A 20,448-nucleotide genomic window follows, 5' to 3' on the forward strand; every position below is an offset into this window, starting at 1 on the left:
TTTTGCCGCCCCATGCAGCTTGCGGGATCTTGGATCACAAGCCCAGGGTCGGGCCGAAGCTCCTGCAGTGGGAGCTTCAAGTCTGAACCACTGGACTAACAGAGAACCTCAGACCCCAGGGAATATTCATCAGAGTGAGGGCTCATGGCGTTCCTCATCTCAGCACCAAGACCCAGCTCTACCCAATAGCCTACAGACTCCAGTGTTGGAAGCCGCAGGCCAAACAACCAGTAAGACAAGAACACAATCCCACTCGTAAAAAAAAAAAAAAAAAAAAAAAAAAATGAGACAGCACACAAATATGTCACAGATGAAGGAGAAAGGTAAAAACCTACAAGACCAAATAAATGAAGAGGAAATAGGCAACCTACCAGAACAAGAATTCAGAGTAATGACAGTAAAGATGATCCAGAATTTCAGAAATAGAATGGAGGCATGGATCAAGAAAATACAAGAAATGTTTAACAAAGATCTAGAAGAACTAAAGAACAAACAAACAGAGATAAACAACACAATAACTGAAATGAAAAATATACTAGAAGGAATCAATAACAGAATAACGGAGGCAGAAGAACGAATAGGTGAGCTGGAAGACAAAATGGTGGAAATAACTGCCAAGGAGCAGAATAAAGAAAAAAGAATGAAAAGAATTGAGGACAATCTCAGAGACCTCTGGGACAACACTAAACGCACCAACATTCGAATTATAGGGGTCCCAGAAGAAGAAGAGAAAAAGAAAGGGTCTGAGAAAATATTTGAACAGATTATAGTTGAAAACTTCCCTAACAGGGAAAGGAAATAGTCACCCAAGTCCAGGAAGCACAGGGAGTCCCATACAGGATAAACCCTAGGAGAAACACACCAAGACACATATTAATCAAACTAACAAAAATTAAATTCAAAGAAAAAATATTAAAAGCAGCAATGGAAAAACAAAAAATAACATACAAAGGAATCCCCATGAGGTTATCAGCTGATTTTTCAGCAGAAACTCTGCAGCCAGAAGGCAGTGGCAGGATATACTTAAAGTGATGAAAGAGAAAAACCTACAACCAAGATTACTCTATCCAGCAAGGATCTCATTCAGATTGGATGGAGAAGTGAAAAGGTTTTCAGACAGGCAAAAGCTAAGAGAATTCAGCACCACCAAACCAGCTTTACAATAAATGCTAAAGAAACTTCCCTAAGCAGGAAACACAAAAGAAGAAAAAGACCCACAAAAACAAATCCAAAACAATTAAGAAAATGGTAATAGGAACATACATATTGATAATAACCTTGAATGTAAATGGATTAAATGCCCCAACCAAAAGACACAGACTGGCTGAATGGATACAAAAACAAGACCCAAATATATGCTGTCTACAAGAGACCCACTTCAGACCTAGGGACACATATGGACTGAAAGTGAAGGGATGGAAAAAGATATTGCATGCAAATGGAAATCAAAAGAAAGCTAGGGTAGCAATACTTGTATCAGATAAAATAGACTTTAAAATAAAGACTGTTACAAGAGATAAGGAGGGACACTACATAATGATCAAAGGATTAATCCAAGAAGAAGACATAACAATTATAAATGTATATGCACACAACACAGGAGCACCTCAATACATAAGGCAAATGCTAACAACCATGAAAGGAGAAATAGACAGTAACACATTAACAGTAGGGGACTTTAACACCCCACTTACACCAATGGACAGATCATCCAAACAGAAAATAACTAAGAAAACACAAGCTTTAAATGACACAATATATCAGATAGATCTAATTGATATTTATAGAACATTCCACCCAAAAGTGGCAGAATACACTTTCTTCTCAAGTGCACATGGAACATTCTCCAGGATGGATCACATCTTGGGTGACAAATCAAGCCTCGGAAAATTTAAGAAAAGTGAAATAGTTCAAGCATCTTTTCTGACCACAACACTATGAGATTGGAAATCAATAACAGGAAAAAAACCTGTAAAAAACACAAATACATGGAGGCTAAACAGTGCACTACTAAATAACCAAGACATCACAGAAGAAATCAAAGAAGAAATTAAAAAATACACAGAAACAAATGACAGCGAAAACACAATGACCCAAAACCTATGGGACGCAGCAAAAGCAGTTCTAAGAGGGAAGTTTATAGCAATTCAATCTCACCTCAAGAAACAAGAAAACTCTCAAATAAATAATCTAACCCTACACTTAAAACAACTAGAGAAAGAAGAACAAGGAAAACTCAAAGTCAGTATAAGGAAAGAAATCATAAAGATCAGAGCAGAAATAATGAAATAGAAACGAAGAAAACAATAGCAAAGATCAATAAAACTAAAAGCTGGTTCTTTGAGAAGATAAAAAAAATTGAGAAACCCTTAGCCAGACTCATCAAGGAAAAAAAGGCAGAGGACGCAAATCAATAAAATTAGAAATGAAAAAGGAGAAATCACAACTGACACTGCAGAAATACAAAGGATTATAAGAGACTACTACAAACAACTATATGCCAATAAAATGGACAACCACAAAGAAATGGACAAATTCTTGGAAAGGTACAATTTTCCAAGGATGAAAAAGGAAGAATTAGAAAATATATACAAACCTATCACAAGTAATGAAATTGAAACTGTAATTAAAAATCTTCTAACAAACAAAAGTCCAGGACCAGATGGCTTCACAGGCAAATTCTATCAAACATTTAGTGAAGAGCTAACACTGATCCTTCTTAAACTCTTCCAAAAAATTTCAGAGGGAGGGACACTCCCACATTCATTGTATGAAGCCACCATCACCTTGATACCAAAACCAGAAGAAGATATCACAAAAAAAGAAAATTATAGACCAATATCCCTGATGAACATAGATGCAAAAATCCTGAACAAAATACTAGCAAACAGAATCCAACAGCACATTAAGAGGATAATACACCATGATCAAGTGGGATTTATCCCAGGGATGCAAGGATTCTTCGATGTACGCAAATCAATCAATGTGATACACCACATTAACAAATTAAGGAATAAAAACCATATGATCATCTCAATAGATGCAGAAAAAGCTTTTGACAAAATTCAACACCAATTTATGATAAAAACTCTCCAGAAAGTGGGCATAGAGGGAACCTACCTCAACATAATAAAGGCCACATATGACAAACCCACAGCCAACATCATCCTCAATGGTGAAAAACTGAAAGCGTTTCCACTAAGATCAGGAACAAGACAAGGATGTCCACTCTCACCACTCTTATTCAACATACTTTTGGAAGTCCTAGCCACAGCAATCAGAGAAGAAAAAGAAATAAAAGGAATACAAATTGGAAAGGAAGTAAAACTGTCACTGTTTGCCAATGACATGATGCTATACATAGAAAATCCTCAAGATGCCACCAGAAAACTACTAGAACTAATCAATGAATTTGGCAAGGTTGCAGGATACAAAATTAATGCACAGAAATCTCTTGCATTCCTATACATCAGCAATGAAAAATCAGAAAGAGAAATTAAGGATACACTCCCATTTACCATTGCAACAAAAGAATAAAATACTTAGGAATAAACCTGCCTAAGGAGGCAAAAGACTTGTACTCAGAAAACTATAAAACACTGATGAAAGAAATCAAAGATGACATAAACAGATGGAGAAATATACCATGTTCTTGATTGCAAGAATCAATATTGTGAAAATGACTACACTACCCAAAGCAATCTACAGATTCAATGCAATCCCCATCAAACTACCAGTGGTATTCTTCACAGAATTATAAAAAAAATTTACAGTTCGTATGGAAACACAAAAGACCCCAAATAGCCAAAGCAATCTTGAGAAAGAAAAATGGAGTTGGAGGAATCAGGCTCCCTGACTTCAAACTATACTACAAAGCTATAGTAATCAAGACAGTTTGGTACTGGCACAAAAACAGAAATATAGATCAATGGTACAGGATAGAATGCCCAGAGATAAACCCACACACATATGGTCACCTACTTTATGACAAAGGAGGCAAGAACATACAATGGAGAAAAGACAGCCTCTTGAATAAGTGGTGCTGGGAAAACTGGACAGCTACATGTAGAAGAATGAAATTAGAACACTACCTAACACCATAGACAAAAATAAATTCCAAATGGATTAAAGACCTAAATGTAAGACCAGACACTATAAAACTCTTAGAGGAAGCCATAGGAAAAACACACTTTGACATAAACCACAGCAAGATCTTTTTTGACCCACCTCTTGAGTAATGGAAATAAAAACAAAAATAAACAAATAGGACTTAATTAAACTTAAAAGCTTTTGCACAGCAAAGAAAACCATAAACAAGACATAAAGACAACCCTCAGGATGGGAGAAAATATTTGCAAATGAAAACAACAGACAAAGGATTAATCTCCAGAATATACAAACAGCTCATGCAGCTCAATATCAAAAAAACAGACAATCCAGTTAAAAAATGAGCAGAAGACCTAAATAGACATTTCAGCAAAGAAGACATACAGATGGCCAAGAGGCACGTGAAAAGATGCTCAGCATCTCTAATTATCAGAGAAACGTAAATCAAAACTACAGTGAGGTATCCCCTCATGCTGGTCAGAATGGCCATTATCAAAAAATCTAGAAACAATAAATGCTGGAAAGGGTGTGGTGAAAAGGGAACCCTCCTGCACTGTTGGTGGGTATGTAAATTGATACAACCACTATGGAAAACAGTATGGAGGTTCCTTAAAAAACTAAAAATAGAACTACCGTACGACCCAGCAATCCCACTATTGGGTATATACCCTGAGAAAACCATAATTCAAAAACAGTCATGTACCACACTGCAGCACTATTTACAATAGCCAGGACTAGGAAGCAACCTAGGTGTCCATTGACAGACGAATGGATAAAGAAGATGTGGTACATATATACAATGGAATCTCACTCAGCCATAAAAAGAAACGAAATTGAGTTATTTGTGGTGAGGTGGATGGACCTAAGTCTGTCATGCAGAGTGAAGTAAGTCAGAAAGAGAAAAACAAATACCACATGCTAACGCATATATGTGGAATCTAAAAAACCGGTACTGACGAACCTAGCGGCAGGGCAGCAATAAAGATGTAGACATAGAGAATGAACTTGAGGACATGGGGTGGGAGGGTGAAGCTGGGGCAAAGTGAGAGTAGCATCAACATATATATACTACCGAATTGGGAGACTGGGATTGACATATATACACTAATGTGTATAAAATGGATAACTAATAAGAACCTGCTGTGTAAAAAAATAAAATTCGAAAGTTAAAAAAAAAAGCATATATACACTACCAAATGTAAAATAGTTAGCTAGTGGGAAGCAGCAGCATAGCACGGGGAGATCAGCTTGGTGCTTTGCGATGACCTAGAGGTGTGGGATAGGGAAGATGGGAGGGAGGCTCAAGAGGGAGGGGATATGGGGACGTGTGTATGCATATGGCTGATCCGCTTTGTTGTGCAACAGAAACTAACACAATATTGTGAAGCAATTATACTCCAATAAAGATATATTAAAAACAAAAAACTGTTAGAATAAAGGAATTCAGTAAAGTTGCAGGATATCAACATACAGAAGTCTGCTGCATTTCTACACACAAATAACCATCAGAAAGAGAAATTAAGAAAACAATCCCATTCACAGCTACATCAAAAAGAATAAAATATGTAGGAATAAATTTAACCAAGGAAGTAAAGACTGGTATATTGAAAACTACAAGCACTAATAAAAGAAATTGATGACACAAATAAATGTAAAGCTATTCCATGCTCATAGATTGAAAGAATCAATACTGTCAAATTGTCCATACTACCCAAAGCAATCAACAGGTTCAGTGCAACCCATATCAAAATTCCAATGGCATTTTTCATAGAAATAGAACAAATAATCATAAAATTTGTATAGAACCACAAAAGAACCCCAAATAGCCAAAGCAATCTTGAAAAAAAAACAAAACTGGAGACATGCTCCCTGGTTACAAAATGTATTGTTTCAAATGTATAGTAATTAAAACAGTATGGTACTGGCATAAAAACACATAGATCAACCGAACAGAATAGCAAGCCCAGAAATAAAGCCACACATATAGTGTCAATTACTGAGAATATAGGATAAAGAAACCAAGACTATATGATGGGGAAAGGACAGTCTCTTCAATAAATGGTGGTAGGAAAACTGGACAGCCACATGCAAAAGAATGAAACCTAACCATTATCTTATATACCATACACAAAAATTAACTCAAAATAGATTAAAGACTTGAATCTAAGATCTGAAACCATAAAATTTCTAGAAGAAAACATAGGCCGTAAGCTCCTTGACATAGGTCTTGGTGGTGATCTTTTGAATCTGACACCAAAAGCAAAACTAAGCAAACGACATCAAATTAAAAAGTTTTTGCACAGCAAAGGAAAGCATCAACGAAATGAAAAAATCTACTGAATAGGAGAAAACATTTGCAAATCATGTATCTGATAAAGGACTAATATCCAAAATATATGAAGAACTCATAACTCAACAGCAAAAAAACAATCTGATTTTTTTAATGGGCAGATCTGAATAGACATTTTCCCCAAGACATACAGATGGCCAACGGGCACATGAAAAGATGTTCCACATCATTAATCATCAGGAAAATGCAAATCAAAACCACAATGAAATACCACCTCACACCCATTAGACTGGCTATTATCAAAAAGAAAAATAACAAATGTTGAAAAGGATGTGGAGAAATGGGAACCCTTGTGCACTGTTGGTAGGAATGTAAATTGGTGCAGCCACTATGGAAAACAGTATGGAGGTTCCTCAAGAAATTAAAAACAGAACTATCATATGATCCAGCAATTCCACGTCTGGGTACTTAACTAAAGAAAACAAAAACACTAACTCAAAAAGATATCTGCACCCCCAGGTTCACTGAAGCATTATTTACAATAGCCAAGACATGGAAACAACCTAAGTGTCCATCAGTGAATGAATGCATAAAGAAGATGTGGTATATATGCACAATGAAATATTATTCAGCCATGAAAACTGCTGTCTCACCACGAATTAACAATCTTCATTATAAGTTTTCTAAAAACTGATAATAAGTTTAAAGCTAATTATACAAAATTATTTTCTCTATATAACTTTTTTCCAGCTCTTTTAAGATTAATACATAAATGCTGCTGGAAAGTTAATTTTACTTAAAAAAAAAACTATAACCAAGTAGATTATTTTGAAAGTTTTTTCCTCCTCAAATCATTTATCAAAAATGACTTTCATTTGCATTTTGATTAATTTATGTAAACACTGCCTGTTACCACCCTTGATGAAGGCAAACGGCAAAGGCAGTCCAGCTGGGTTGATGGGGAGACAATGTTAAACAGCCTAACAATAACCCACAAGAAAAAAATCTAATTATCCTAATTACCACCAACACATGTGCCCTCAAATCTGTATGTGACAATCCTTAACTCTTGAAAACAAGGCCGTCACCACACCTCAAGTGGGCGACGTTGACCAAACACGTGCCGCCACAGGACAGTCCACCTGCCCCCTCACAGTGTGCATCTCCTCAGGTCACTCCTGGTCCATGCTTTTAGGGCCAATGAGTGCATGCCAGGGCAGGACTCTCCCTTATGGGGGTTTCCAGAGAGTCTGAGTCACGGCAAACACAAGGCTGACTCAGGACTCTGCTCCAGGCTTCCAAACTACCTCAGTGTGCAGCAACCCGTCCTATCAAGACAACCCAGCCCACCACCCCAGTCAAGGGAATCTGGGGAGTTTACTTTGTGATGCTAGGACTGCACCCAGCATCTCCCTTCCAGGGCCTTTTTCCTTTTCCTTGACCAGAATAAATCATCTTAAGTGGTCTCCGGAAGGGGTCCTCCCCCACGCTGGGCCACTATCTCGGGTCACGGGTCCCCTCGTGTCCTCCAGGCCTCACTGGTGCTTAGTCAAGTCTGCCCTGAGCACAGCGCTGGGTTCCAGATGGGCCATAAAGAGGCATCAAACGGGTCCATGGCCCACCTCAACTTCTATCAAACTGTGATGTTAACATGTTCATGTGTATTTTTTTAAACAAGAGTCCATGGACCTTGTCAGATATTCTATATTAGTCAGCTCAGGCAGGGTGGCTTAAACAGAATGTATTTCTAACAGTTCTGGAAGCTAAAGTCCAAGATCAAGGTGCCAAGGTTGGTTTCTGGTAAGGCCTCTCCTGCCTTATAAAGAGCCCCCTTCTTGCTGTGTGCTCACATGGCCTCTCCTCAGTGTGTATGTGGAGAGAGAGAGATCTCTCTTCCTTTTCTTCGAAGGCCACCAATCCTATCAAATTAGGACCCCACCCCTATGACCTCATTTAACCTTAATCACCTCCTAAAAGCCCTTTCTCCAAACACAGTCACACTGGGGGTTAGGGATTCAATATATGAATTGGGGGGGGGGGACACAATTCAGTCCATGGCACATCCAAAGAAGTCTTGTTTCCCAAAAAGGTTAAAAACCACCAGTAGGTAATGTGGCAAACCTCAGAAAGCAGAAGTTGAGTTCTTGCCCTTGATCAGTTTACCTCCTCATTGGGAAAACAGACCCACGTGGGATTAGAGCACAGGAAAAGTTCTTATACACTGCTGGACAGGAGAGAGTCTTGCTTAATGTACAAACTAATGATGCTGCCTTCACAATTACACTTCAATTTAAAAAGTAAAATCAATAAATAATATAAATACAAAAACAAATGAACAAATTCCTCTAGATGAACTCATTCTCCAAACTCACTACTCCAAAACATGAAGGCCAAGCCCCAAATCCATTCTTTAATTGTGGCCACCACATGTGAGTTCAGAAATGCTGGCAGACTCAACACAAAAGGTAAAAATATCCTCCTCCACCAGTGGCTTCTCAATGAAAAACAAGACAAAAACAAAAATATTGTCCTCAAAAATAAGCAGAAAGACCCTCACAGAGGCTCATGTGCTTTTTTAGCAAATTGATAGAGGAGGTCCAGATTTTCGTCATTAAAGAGAGAGAATTAGGGACTTAGAACCAGAAAGCAGAGCCATTCCCCAAAAGCAGAAATTTCAATGATTTACACCAGGTTAAAGTGAGTGATTCCACACACAAGACAACAGCTGATCTTCACATCAACTGTGTGATGAAGGGCATGTTTTGATATCTGTAATTTACTTTAAAATCACACCGTGTGATATATACGTGAATATGTATGAGTCACTCCTCAAAAGTGGGGTTGGGGGCATCCTGCTTAAGCTACTCTGGGAGTCCACACTCCAAGAGGCAGCTTCTAGAACGCTTCAGTTAAGCTTCATCTCTGGTCAATGCCCAAGGCTGTGCTAATTATAATTAGCACAATGAATACTAAACCTGTTTTCATAGGTAAAGTTAGTGACGTGTCAGTCAGCATACCAGATGTTAAAAATGGACAGTGGTTGTGAAGTTAGTGGTGCTCCAGCTCTGGAGACCGGCTAAAATGTTTTAGAGACGCTCCAGTCTTGCCTGGAGCATCTAGCCTCGGGACCATATCATTAGGGGGTGATGCTCCAAGCTTAAGTCCTAACCGCCTCCAGCTGTGAAATCTTGGTATTCTGGTTGCCTGACCTGGCCGTCTGTAAAGTAAACCGCATCCTGCCTCTAGACCAAAATGAACCTTTCATGGGGGAAAAGAACATCTATAAGGAGGCGGAGCTTGCACTTCGCCGAGCTTACAGACAGAATGTTTAATTTGAGTGCGTGCATGCTTGCTAATCAATGTCTGCGGGTGTGGCACAATTTCATCTAAACTTGTCTTTATAACATGATCGCGAGGATATGGGGGAAGAACTAAGTAATCCTTGCCAACCTCTGACTATTGGGCCTTGGGAGAACTTCCCCCAAAATCGAATAGTTGTGCCTGATCAAAGTGGCTTGGGTCAGTGACAACTGGGAGTCGCTGTTCTGTCCCGCGGTACCGATGAGGAATTAAATCGTCAGACGGGCTGAAGAGCCCGCCGGGACAAGGTGAGTCGCTAGTCTCTCCCCTGGCCTCCCAAAGCCTGAACTCCCTCCTGAAGGACCCCGACCCCCGCCTTCCCTCCCTCCAGCCCCTGGACGACCTCACTGCGGGGCCCGAACCCGCGCAACCCGGCTGCCCGGGACTGGGCACGCGCTGCGCTCGCTCACCTTTGTGGCAGTGGGACAGGAAGTAGGCGCGGGCCCTCAGGTTCTCCCGGTCGAAGCGGTCTATGGAGATGGTTGGATACTCGGCCATCTGCCCCTCGAAGCAGCTCATTGCGTCCGCCAACCCGGCCGGACTGGCCCCCAGCCTAGAAAGCAACGGAAGCCCCAGCCGCCACCGGCCGCGCCGCCACTTCCGGAAAGCTGCCGCCGCCTCACCATTGGCCGGCCGGGCGCAGCCACGTCCAATCATAGCAGCCCCTCGGCCCGGGGGGCGGGAGGGGGGCAGCGCCAAGGAGCTTCCAGTCAGTTCCCGCAGCCCGCGACCTGCGGGGTGAAACCAACTAATTGGGCTACCCTGCGCTCAAAGCTGGGAGGACGGGTGGAGGAATCCAGGGTGCAGTGCGAGGAGTGAGGCTCCTCCCGGATACCTTGACATAACACGGTGTCACTCTGGTGAAGAGTTGCCCGTGTCTGTGCAGGAACGAGAACGCCAAGGGAGACAACACCCAGAACAGGCGGCTCCACCCAGGGATGCGGCGCTTGGCTTTGAAATCGGATGCATTCCACTTCCTGCTTGTCAGCTGCGATCCTGCAAGCCTTCTTTTGCTTCTCTTCCTCTTTCTTGTCCCTTCCCAATGTCTACCTTATAGGATAAATGTCAGAATTATGTGAGAAAACGGTATCAGTCTTGTGGTAGATTCGAAAACTCTTAGTCCCTGCTTCCCTTTATACGTAATCTACAAACGGAGTAAATCCACGATCCCTGATGATCACAGCTCAGATGCATGATCTTAGGGTAGATAAGTAAAGATCCCAAGGAGAGCTGAGCTGCTAGTGTCCCCTACCTCCACCCCTTTTGACCTTTTTCTTTTTTCTAACTTTTTTTTTCTTTTGGAAGTTAGAAAGATGTATAAAAGAAAAAAGATTGGTAGGGTAATGGGCGAAAGGTCTGGAATTTTTTCACCACCAAAGCAACTTTATGAAAAGGTTTGCTAAAGTATTAACATTCACCGAATAGTCACAATGGCATTACCCGCGCCCCTTAGCAGCAAGTCTCCTTTGACACCACAGTATTATTAATCACAACTCCAATACTTGAAGTCCTACTTTGTGCACAGCACCGAACAAGCCCTGCCGTGATGACAGAGACGACTAAGATGCGCCTACGAGTCATTTTCAATCTATTTGGAGACAAGAACTTTGCAGAACGTGGTAAATAAATGCTTCCACAAGACACAACGTAATGTAGGAATAAATTCAGTAACAATGCGTTCTAGCCAGGGAAAACAAGAATCAGAATGCCACCCTCAGAGAATATCGGCGTGTTCCCTGCAGCCACGGCAGACAGTTCTATTCAAATACAGATTCTGGTGAAATGCTAAGGAGGAAGGGGGGGGGGGAGAAGAGGGAGGAGGTGTGGACACATTGTCACGAATCTGAGTAAAACACCCTGCTAGTGTACATTGCCAACACCTTTGATTTGGCATAAGATGGTTTGTCATAGGATAAAAGAAGGCTGTCGCTGTGACTAGGCTGTCTATACCTAAAACCAAATCTTGCACTGAGCCTGGTATTTGCAGAATCCAGTGTGTCTACCTCTGACAATGAAGCTCCTGGCCATACAGGTCAAGATGAGGCTCGTATTCTTATTTATTTGTCCCCGTGTTTATTCCCTCCTCTAAACAATGGATACAGGACAAGAGAATAAAGGCAAACAGAGAGTCAGGATTAAAAGATAGGGTATAAAATAGTAAAGATGGGTAAGCATAGCCCAAGCACATGTAATATTGGCTCTTGTAGAGGAAGATTCAGTCACTTACTAGACTTTGGCATCCTCACAATACAGATGAAATGGACTTTCGGAAGAAGCCCAATTACCTGGATACTAAGTCCCAGGAGAAATGCCTCTTGTGGTTGCTCATAAAGAAAAGAGTGAAACATGATTAGTCATTGCTATGTCCTCCTTCCCCAGCTGGGAATTTCTATCCTTCTGCAATCTCAAAGCTCTTTGGACTTCCAAGTCCTCAATTTATTCTGTCCCAGAAGGACAGAAAACTGCTATTAAGTTTATGTTAAATACCTAAAAACTACTTATTGAGGTAGATACAAGTTTTTGTTAGGAACTCAGTACAGAATATCTTTTTCTTAATTTTATGTACTTATAAATCGTTGTCCATAGTGTGGAGGAAGAATGTCACTTGCCATATCAGTCAGCAGAGGATGTTTCAGCCATCGAGAAATCAGCCACTGCAGTTACCCCCCCCCCTCAACAATGCACCCTGAGGGGATTCAGGATGGAGAAAAATAGGATACCAGCCCTAGATAGTTAAGGTGCAGATCAAGGGAATAATTTCAGTAAGCCCAGACTCTTGCATCCTCCCATACATAGAAACGCACTCAAGGAGATGTCTGGTTTTTCTTTAATTAGCCATAATTTTTTGATGTTTGACTACCTGATTTGTTGTTGTTTTGTTTTTTGCAGAAACTCCTATATATCCTAGCTCCTCCCTTACCTCTTTGAAACAGACCCTGAGAGCTATCTGAGAGGCTGTATCCCAGGCTTAAGTCCTCAGTCTGCCAAATAAAACATAAGTCTCAACTTTTAGGTTGTGCTTTCTTTTTTTCAGTTGACAATATAAACAACTTGCATTATAAATTTACTGTATCCTATGCTATTCTTTTATAAAAAATACAGGCTCTGGATAGCGCTGCATCTGAGCCACTACTATTTATGTGATCTTGGTTAAGGTAACCTCTGCATAACTCAGCTTTCTCATCTTAAAATGGTGGTAACAATGAAGTCCACACAACGTCCTGGAAAACTGTAAGAGCTCAATAAATATTAGCTATTATTATTTATTCGGGGTATTTACTACTATATGATCTCACTGATATGTGGACTTTAAAGAAATTGCACTCATAGAAACAAAGAACAGACTGGTAGTTGCCAGAGGTGGGGGAGGGGTGGGAGAGATGACTGAAGGTGGTCAGAAGGTACAGACTTCCAGTTATAAGATGAAAAAAATCACGGGAATTGTAATGTACAGCACAGCGACTATAGTTGACAATACTGTACTGTATACTTGACAGTGGCTGAGGAAGTGGGTATTAAAAGTTCTCATCACAAGAAAACGAAAACTGTATGCTCTCGGGAGTGCCAGAGGACTGGGGGAAATAGAGACTTCAGTCTTCAAAGGCACACACAAAATCTCATGCACACCGGGACCTAGAGCAGAAGCTGAAATGTTTTTTATTTTTATTGGCTGCGTTGCACGGCTTGCGGGATTTGAATTCCCCAACCAGGGATCAAACCTGGGCTCTTGGCAGTGAGAGTGCAGAGTCCTAACCACTAGACCACCAGGGAATTCCCAGAAGCTGTAATTTAATAGGAGCCTGGGTCAAACCTACCTGCTGATCTTGGACAGTCTCCCAGAGAGGCAGGAGGCGACTGCAGCTCTTCCTGGAGACACAGACACTCGGAGCCAGTTTTAGGAGCTTGCTCTACCTTGTGGACACTGGCACTGGCAAGCACCAGTACGGAACCCTTTCTCTAGCTTATGAGTCCCAGGACCCAGCCCTGCCCTGGCCCCACAGCCTACAGGGGCAAGTGCGGGGATGCCTTAGGCCAAGCAACTAACTGCATGGGCCCACGGCCCTACCTACCAGCAGACAGGCTGCCTCACTACCTCCTGAGCCCCCAGCCGCTACTGGACACAGCCCTGCCTACCAGAGGGCCCAGGACATATCTCCACCCACCAGTGGGCGGGCACTGGCCCCATACTCCCCTGGGCCTGGCTCCAGTCTCCAGCGAGCCTGCTCTAGCCTCTAGACCATCCTCACCCACTGGGGAGCAGACACCAGTCACGAGAAAACCACAGCTCCACAGCCTGTGGACCCAGCCTGCCTACCAGGAGATCAGACCCTGCACTGGGACCAGCTGAGCCCTGGCCCTGCCCACTAGCAGGCCAATAAAAGCTTCAAGATGCCCCAGACCCTGCCTCCAGCTGTGTCAGGAACCAGCCCCACCCACCAGCAATCTGACACCAGCTCTGAGACCCCACCCCACCCCAACCCCGGGCCATGCAACAAGATTGCAGGAGCCAACTCTGCCTGCCAGTAGACTGGCATTAGCTCCAGGACCTGGTTTCACCCACCAGTGGGTAGCAACAGCTCCAAAGTCTTCTGGACCCGGACTCCTCCTACCAGTGAGTCAGCACTAGCCCCAGGACCACCCCTACACACAGGGTTCTGCAGTCAGCCACCTCGTGATCTGGTCCTACCAACCAGTGGCTGGCAGCCTCCATACAAGGCAGGGCCTGGCAACAAACCAGACCAGCGGCCAACCAAGCCTACCAACCTGCCTACATAGTCAGCCTGCCACAACAGAAGGACCCAACAGCCCTCATAAGAGGAGGGAACCTATAGCTCGGGTGACAAGAGGGGAGTGTGCTGATGGGATGCACAGGATATCTCCTACAAAAGGCCAGTTCTCTAAGGTCAGGAAACGACCAATCTACCAGACACATAAAAATAAAAACAGTAACCTAGGCAAAATGAGGTGACAGAGGAACATGTTCCAAATGAAGGAACAAGATAAAATCCCAGAAGAAGAGCTAAGTGAAGTGGAGATAGGCAATCTACCCAAGAAAGAGTTCGGGGTAGTGATAGGTAAGATGGTCAAAGAACACGGGAGAAGAATGGATACACAGAGTGAGAAGTTAGAAGTTTTTAACAAAGAGTTATAAACTGTAAAGAACAACCAGAAATTAAGAATATAATAACTGAAATGAAAAATGCACTAGAAGGCATCAACAATACAAAGGAACAAATCAGCAACCTGGAAGACAGAGTAGTGAAAATCACTGATGCTGAACAGAAAAAAATAATGAAAAGAAATGAGGACAGTTTAAGAGATCTCTGGGAAAACATAAAGCATACTAATATTCACATTATAGGGGTCCCAGAAGGAGAAGAAAGAGATAAAGGGGCTGAGAACATACTTGAAGATGTAGAAGCTGAAAACTTCCCTAACCTGGGAAAGGAAACAGATATCCAAGTCCAGGAAGCACAGAGAGACCCATACAGGATTTACCCAAAGAGGAACACACCAAGACACATTGTAATTAAAATGGCAAAAATTAAACATAAAGAGAGAATATTAAAAGCAGCAAGGAAAAATAACAAGTAATGTATAAGAGAACTCTGATAAGGCTATCAGATGACATTTCAGCAGATATTCTGCAAGCCAGAAGGAGTGGCACAATATATTTAAAGTGATGAAAGGGGAAAATCTACAACCAAGAATACTCTACAGCAAGGCTCTCATTCAGATTTGATGGAGAGATCAAAATCTTTACAGACAAGCAAAAGCTAAGAGTTCACCATCACCAAGCCAGCTTTACAAGAAATGTTAAAGGAACTTCTCTAAGTGAAAAAGGATAGGCCACATCTGGAAATCTGAAAATTATAAAAGGAAAAAGCTCATCAGTAAAGGCAAATATACAGTAAAGGTAGTGAATCATCCACACACAAAGACAGTAGGAAAGTTAAAAGATAATATAAGTAAAATCATCTATATTCACAATATGCAGTTAAGGGATACACAAAACAGTTAGAAATTAAATATGATATCAAAAATAGTAATTGTGAGCAGAGGAGAGTATAAATGCAGAGTTAAGATGCATTTAAAATTAATCAGCAACTTAAAACAATCACACACACACATTTATTTATTTAAAAACCTCATGGTAACCACAAATCAAAAATCTATAATAGATACACATAAAAAAGGAAAAAGGAGGGCGCAGTGGTTGAGAGTCCGCCTGCAGATGCAGGGGACACGGGTTCGTGCCCCGATCCGGGAGGATCCCACATGCCGTGAAGCGGCTGGACCCGTGAGCCATGGCCGCTGAGCCTGCGCGTCCGGAGCCTGTGCTCCGCAACGGGAGAGGCCACAACAGTGAGAGGCCCGCATACTGCAAAAAAAAAAAAAGGAAAAAGGAATCCAAATATAACACTAAAGATAATCATCAAATTGCAAGAGAACAAAAGAAGGGAAAAAAAAGACCCACAAAAACAACTCCCAAACAATTAACAAAATGGCAATAAGAACATATATATATCAATAATTACCTTAAATGTAAATGGACTAAATGCTCCAATCAAAAGACATAGAGTGGCTGATTGGATACAAAAACAAGACTCATATATATGCTGCCTGTAAGAGAATCCCTTCAGACTTAAAGACACACACAGATTGAAACTGAAGGGATAGAAAAAGATATTCCATCCAAATGGAAATCAAAAGAAAGCCGGAGTAGCAATACTTATATCAGACAAAGTAAATTTAAAATAAAGGCTGTTATAAGAGACAAGGAAGGATAATACATAAGGATCAAGGAGTCTATCCAAGAAGAAATTATAACAATTGTAAGTACATAGGCACACAATATTGGAGCATCTAAATACATAAAGCAAATATTAACAGATATAAAGGGAGAAAAGACAGTAACGTAATGATAATAGGGGAATTTAACACCCCAGTTAAATTAATAGATCATCCAGACAGAAAATCAATAAGGAAACACTGGCCTTAAATGATGCACTAGACCAGATGGACTTAATTGATTTTTATAGAGCATTCCATCCCAAAGTAGCAGAATACACATTTTTTTCAAGTGCATATGGAACATTTTCCAGGATAGATCACAAGCTAGGCCACAAAACAAGCGTCAGTACATTTAAGAAAATTGAAATCATATCAAACATCTTTTCTTACCACTATGCTATGAGACTAGAAATCAACTACAAGAAAAAAACCCACAAGCACTTGGAGGCTAAACAATATGCTACTAAGCAACCAAAGGATCACTGAAGAAATCAAAGAGGAAATCAAAAAATACCTGGAGACAAATGAAAATGAAAACACAATGATCCAAAATCTATGGAATGAAGCAAAAGCAGTTCTAAGAGGGAATTTTATAGCGATAAAAGCTTACCTCAGGAAATAAGAAAAATCTCAAATAAACAACCTATCCTTATACCTAAAAGAACCAGAAAAAGAAGAACAAACAAAACCCAAAGTTAGTAGAAGGAAAGAAATTATAAAGATCAGAGGAGAAATAAATGAAATAGAGGGCTTCCCTGGTGGGCAGTGGTTGAGAGTCTGCCTGCTGATGCAGGGGACGTGGGTTCGTGCCCTGGTCCGAGAAGATCCCACGTGCTGCGGAGCGGCTGGGCCCATGAGCCATGGCCTCTGGGCCTGCGCGTCCGGAGCCTGTGCTCCGCGGTGGGAGAGGCCACGGCAGTGAGAGGCCCGCATACCGCAAAAAAAAAAAAAAAAAAATGAAATAGAGACTAAAAAATATATATATATAGAAAAGATCAATGATCTGATTCTTTGAAAAGATAAGCAAAATTGACAAGTCTTTAGCCAGACTCATCAAGAAAAAAAAGCGTGAGGGCCCAAATCTATAAAATCAGAAATGAAAAATAAGAAGTTACAACTGATACCACAAAAATACCAAGGGTTATAAGAGAATACTACAAACAACTATATGCCAATAGTACGGACAACCTAGAAGGAATGGACACATTTCTAGAAATGCACAATCTTCCAAGACTGAACCAGGAAGAAATAGAAAATATGAACAGACCAATTGCCAGTAATGAAACTGAATCAGTAATAATAAAAAGGAAACTCGCCAAAAGTCCAGGGCCAGATGGCTTCACAGGTGAATTCTACCAAACATTTACAAAAGAGTTAACACCTAACCTTCTCAACCTATTCCAAAAAATTGCAGAGGGAGGAATGCTTCCAAATTTATTCTACAAGGCCAGCATCGCCCTGATGCCAAAATTAAAGAGATCACACACACACAAAAATTACAGACCAGTATCACTGAGGAGTATAGATGCAAAAATCCTCAACAAAATATTAACAAACTGAATCCAACATTACATTAAAAGGATCATATAGCATGATCAAGTGGAATTTATCCCAGGGATGCAAGTATTTTTCAGTATCCACAAATCAATGTGATATACCACATTAACAAATTGAAGAATAAAAATCATATAATTGTCTCAATAAAAAGCTTTTGACAAAATTCAACATCCATTTATGATAAAAACCCTCCAGAAAGTGGGCATAGAGGGAACATGCCTCAGCATAATAAAGGCCATATATAACGAGCCCACAGCTAACATCAAACTCAATGGTGAAAAGCTGAAAGCACTTCCTCTAAGAACAGGGAGAAGACAAAGTTGCCCACTCTTGCCACTTTTATTCAACATAGTATTGGGAGTCCTAGCCACAACAGTCAGACAAGAAAAAGAAATAAAAGGAATCCAAATTGGAAAGAAGAAGTAAAACTATTGCTGTTTACAGATGACATGATACTATACATAGAAAACCCTAAAGATGCCACTAGAAAACTACTAGAGCTCATCAATGAATTTGGTAAAGTTCCAGGACATAAAATTAATAAACAGAAATCAGTTGCATTTCTGTACACTAACAATGAGCTATTGGACAGAGAAATTAAGGAAACAATCCCATTTACAATCACATCAAAAAGAATAAAATACCTAGGAATAAGCCTACTGAAGGTGGTAAAAAACCTGTACTTGGAAAACTATAAGACAGTGATGAAAGAAATTGAAGACGACACAAACAGATGGAAAGATATACCATGTTCATGGATTGGAAGAATTAATATTGTTAAAATGACCATGCTACCCAAGGCAATCTATAGATTCAAAGCATTCCCTATCAAAATATCAAGGGCATTTTTCACAGAACTATAACAAATAGTTTTAAAATTTGTATGGAAACACCAAAGACCCTGATAGCCAAAATGATCTTGAGAAAGAACAGAGCTGGAGGAATCACACTCCCTGACTTCAGACTGGACTACAAAACTACAGTAATCAAAACAGTATGATACTGGCACAAGAACAGACACATAGATCAGTGGAACAGGACAGAGAGCCCAGAAATAAACCACACATTTATGGCTAATAATCTACAACAAAGAAGGCAAGGATATACAATGGAGAAAAGACAGTCTCTTCAATGGTGTTGTTGGGAAAACTGGACAGCTACATGTAAAAAATGAAATTAGAACACTTCTAACATCATATACAAAAATAACTCAAAATAGATTAAAGACCTAAATGTAACACCAGAAGCCATAAGATTCCTAAAAGAAAACATAGGCGTAACACTCTGACATAAATTGTCACAATGTGGGACCTCCCTGGTGGTGCAGTCGTTAAGAATCCGCCTGCCAATGCAGGGGACACGGGTTCGAGCCCTGGCCAGGGAAGATCCCACATGCCGCGGAGCAGCTAAGCCCATGCACCACAACTACTGAGCCTGTGCTCTAGAGCCTGCGAGCCACAACTACTGAGCCCACGCACCACAACTACTGAGCCCACGTGCCACAACTACTGAAGCCTGTGTGCCTAGAGCCTGTGCTCCACAACAAGAGAAGCCACTGCAATAAGAAGCCCGCGCACCACAACGAAGAGCAGCCCCCGCTCGCCACAACAAGAGAAAGCCCGCGCGCAGCAACTTAGACCCAACGCAGCCAAATAAATAAATAAATGATAAAGTTAAAATAAAAGATTGTCACAATGTTTTTGGAGGTCTGTCTCCTAAAGCAAAGGAAATAAAAGCAAAATAAACAGATGGGACCTAATTAAGCTTAAAAACTTTTGCGCAGCTAGGAAACCATCAACAAGCCCAAAAGATAACCTACTAAATGGGAGAAAATATTTGCAAGTAATACGACCTATAAGGGGTTAATATACAAAATATTTAAACAGCTCATACAACTCAACAGCAAAAAAACAAACAATCTAATTTTAAAATGGGTAGAAGACCTGAACAGACATTTTTCCAAAGAAGACATACAGCTGGCCAACAGGGACATGAAAAGATGCTCAACATCATTAATCAACAGAGAAATGCAAATTAGTACCACAATGAGATATCACCTTACACCAGAATGACTATCATCAAAAAGAACACAAATAAATATTGGTGAAGGTGTGGAGAAAAGAGATCCCTTGTACACTTTGGGGGGAATGTAAATTGGTGCAGCCACTGTGGAAAACAGTATGGAAGTTTCTCAAAAAACTAAAAATAGAACTCTCATATGACCCAGCAATTCCACTCCTGGGTATATATCAAAAAAAAAAAAAAATCCCCACTAATTCGAAAAGATACATGCACTCCAAGGTTCATAGCAGCATTATTTACAATTACCAAGATATGGA

At 40.8% G+C, this 20,448-nt stretch overlaps 1 protein-coding gene across 2 annotated transcripts in view; it reads right to left on the reverse strand.

Moving 5' to 3' along the window:
• Window positions 1-10,370, reverse strand: part of DCLRE1C (DNA cross-link repair 1C) — a 57,012-nt gene extending 46,642 nt beyond the window's left edge. For both annotated transcript variants that reach the window (XM_067703935.1, XM_067703933.1), the window contains exon 1: window positions 10,168-10,370. In XM_067703935.1, coding sequence (XP_067560036.1) covers window positions 10,168-10,276 — 109 coding nt within the window. In that variant the 5' untranslated portion in view covers window positions 10,277-10,370. The remainder of the gene's footprint in view (window positions 1-10,167) is intronic.
• Between the last annotated feature and the right edge of the window lie 10,078 nt (window positions 10,371-20,448).

Source organism: Pseudorca crassidens, chromosome 1, assembly GCF_039906515.1.
Source record: "Pseudorca crassidens isolate mPseCra1 chromosome 1, mPseCra1.hap1, whole genome shotgun sequence".
Classification (NCBI taxonomy): domain Eukaryota; kingdom Metazoa; phylum Chordata; class Mammalia; order Artiodactyla; family Delphinidae; genus Pseudorca; species Pseudorca crassidens.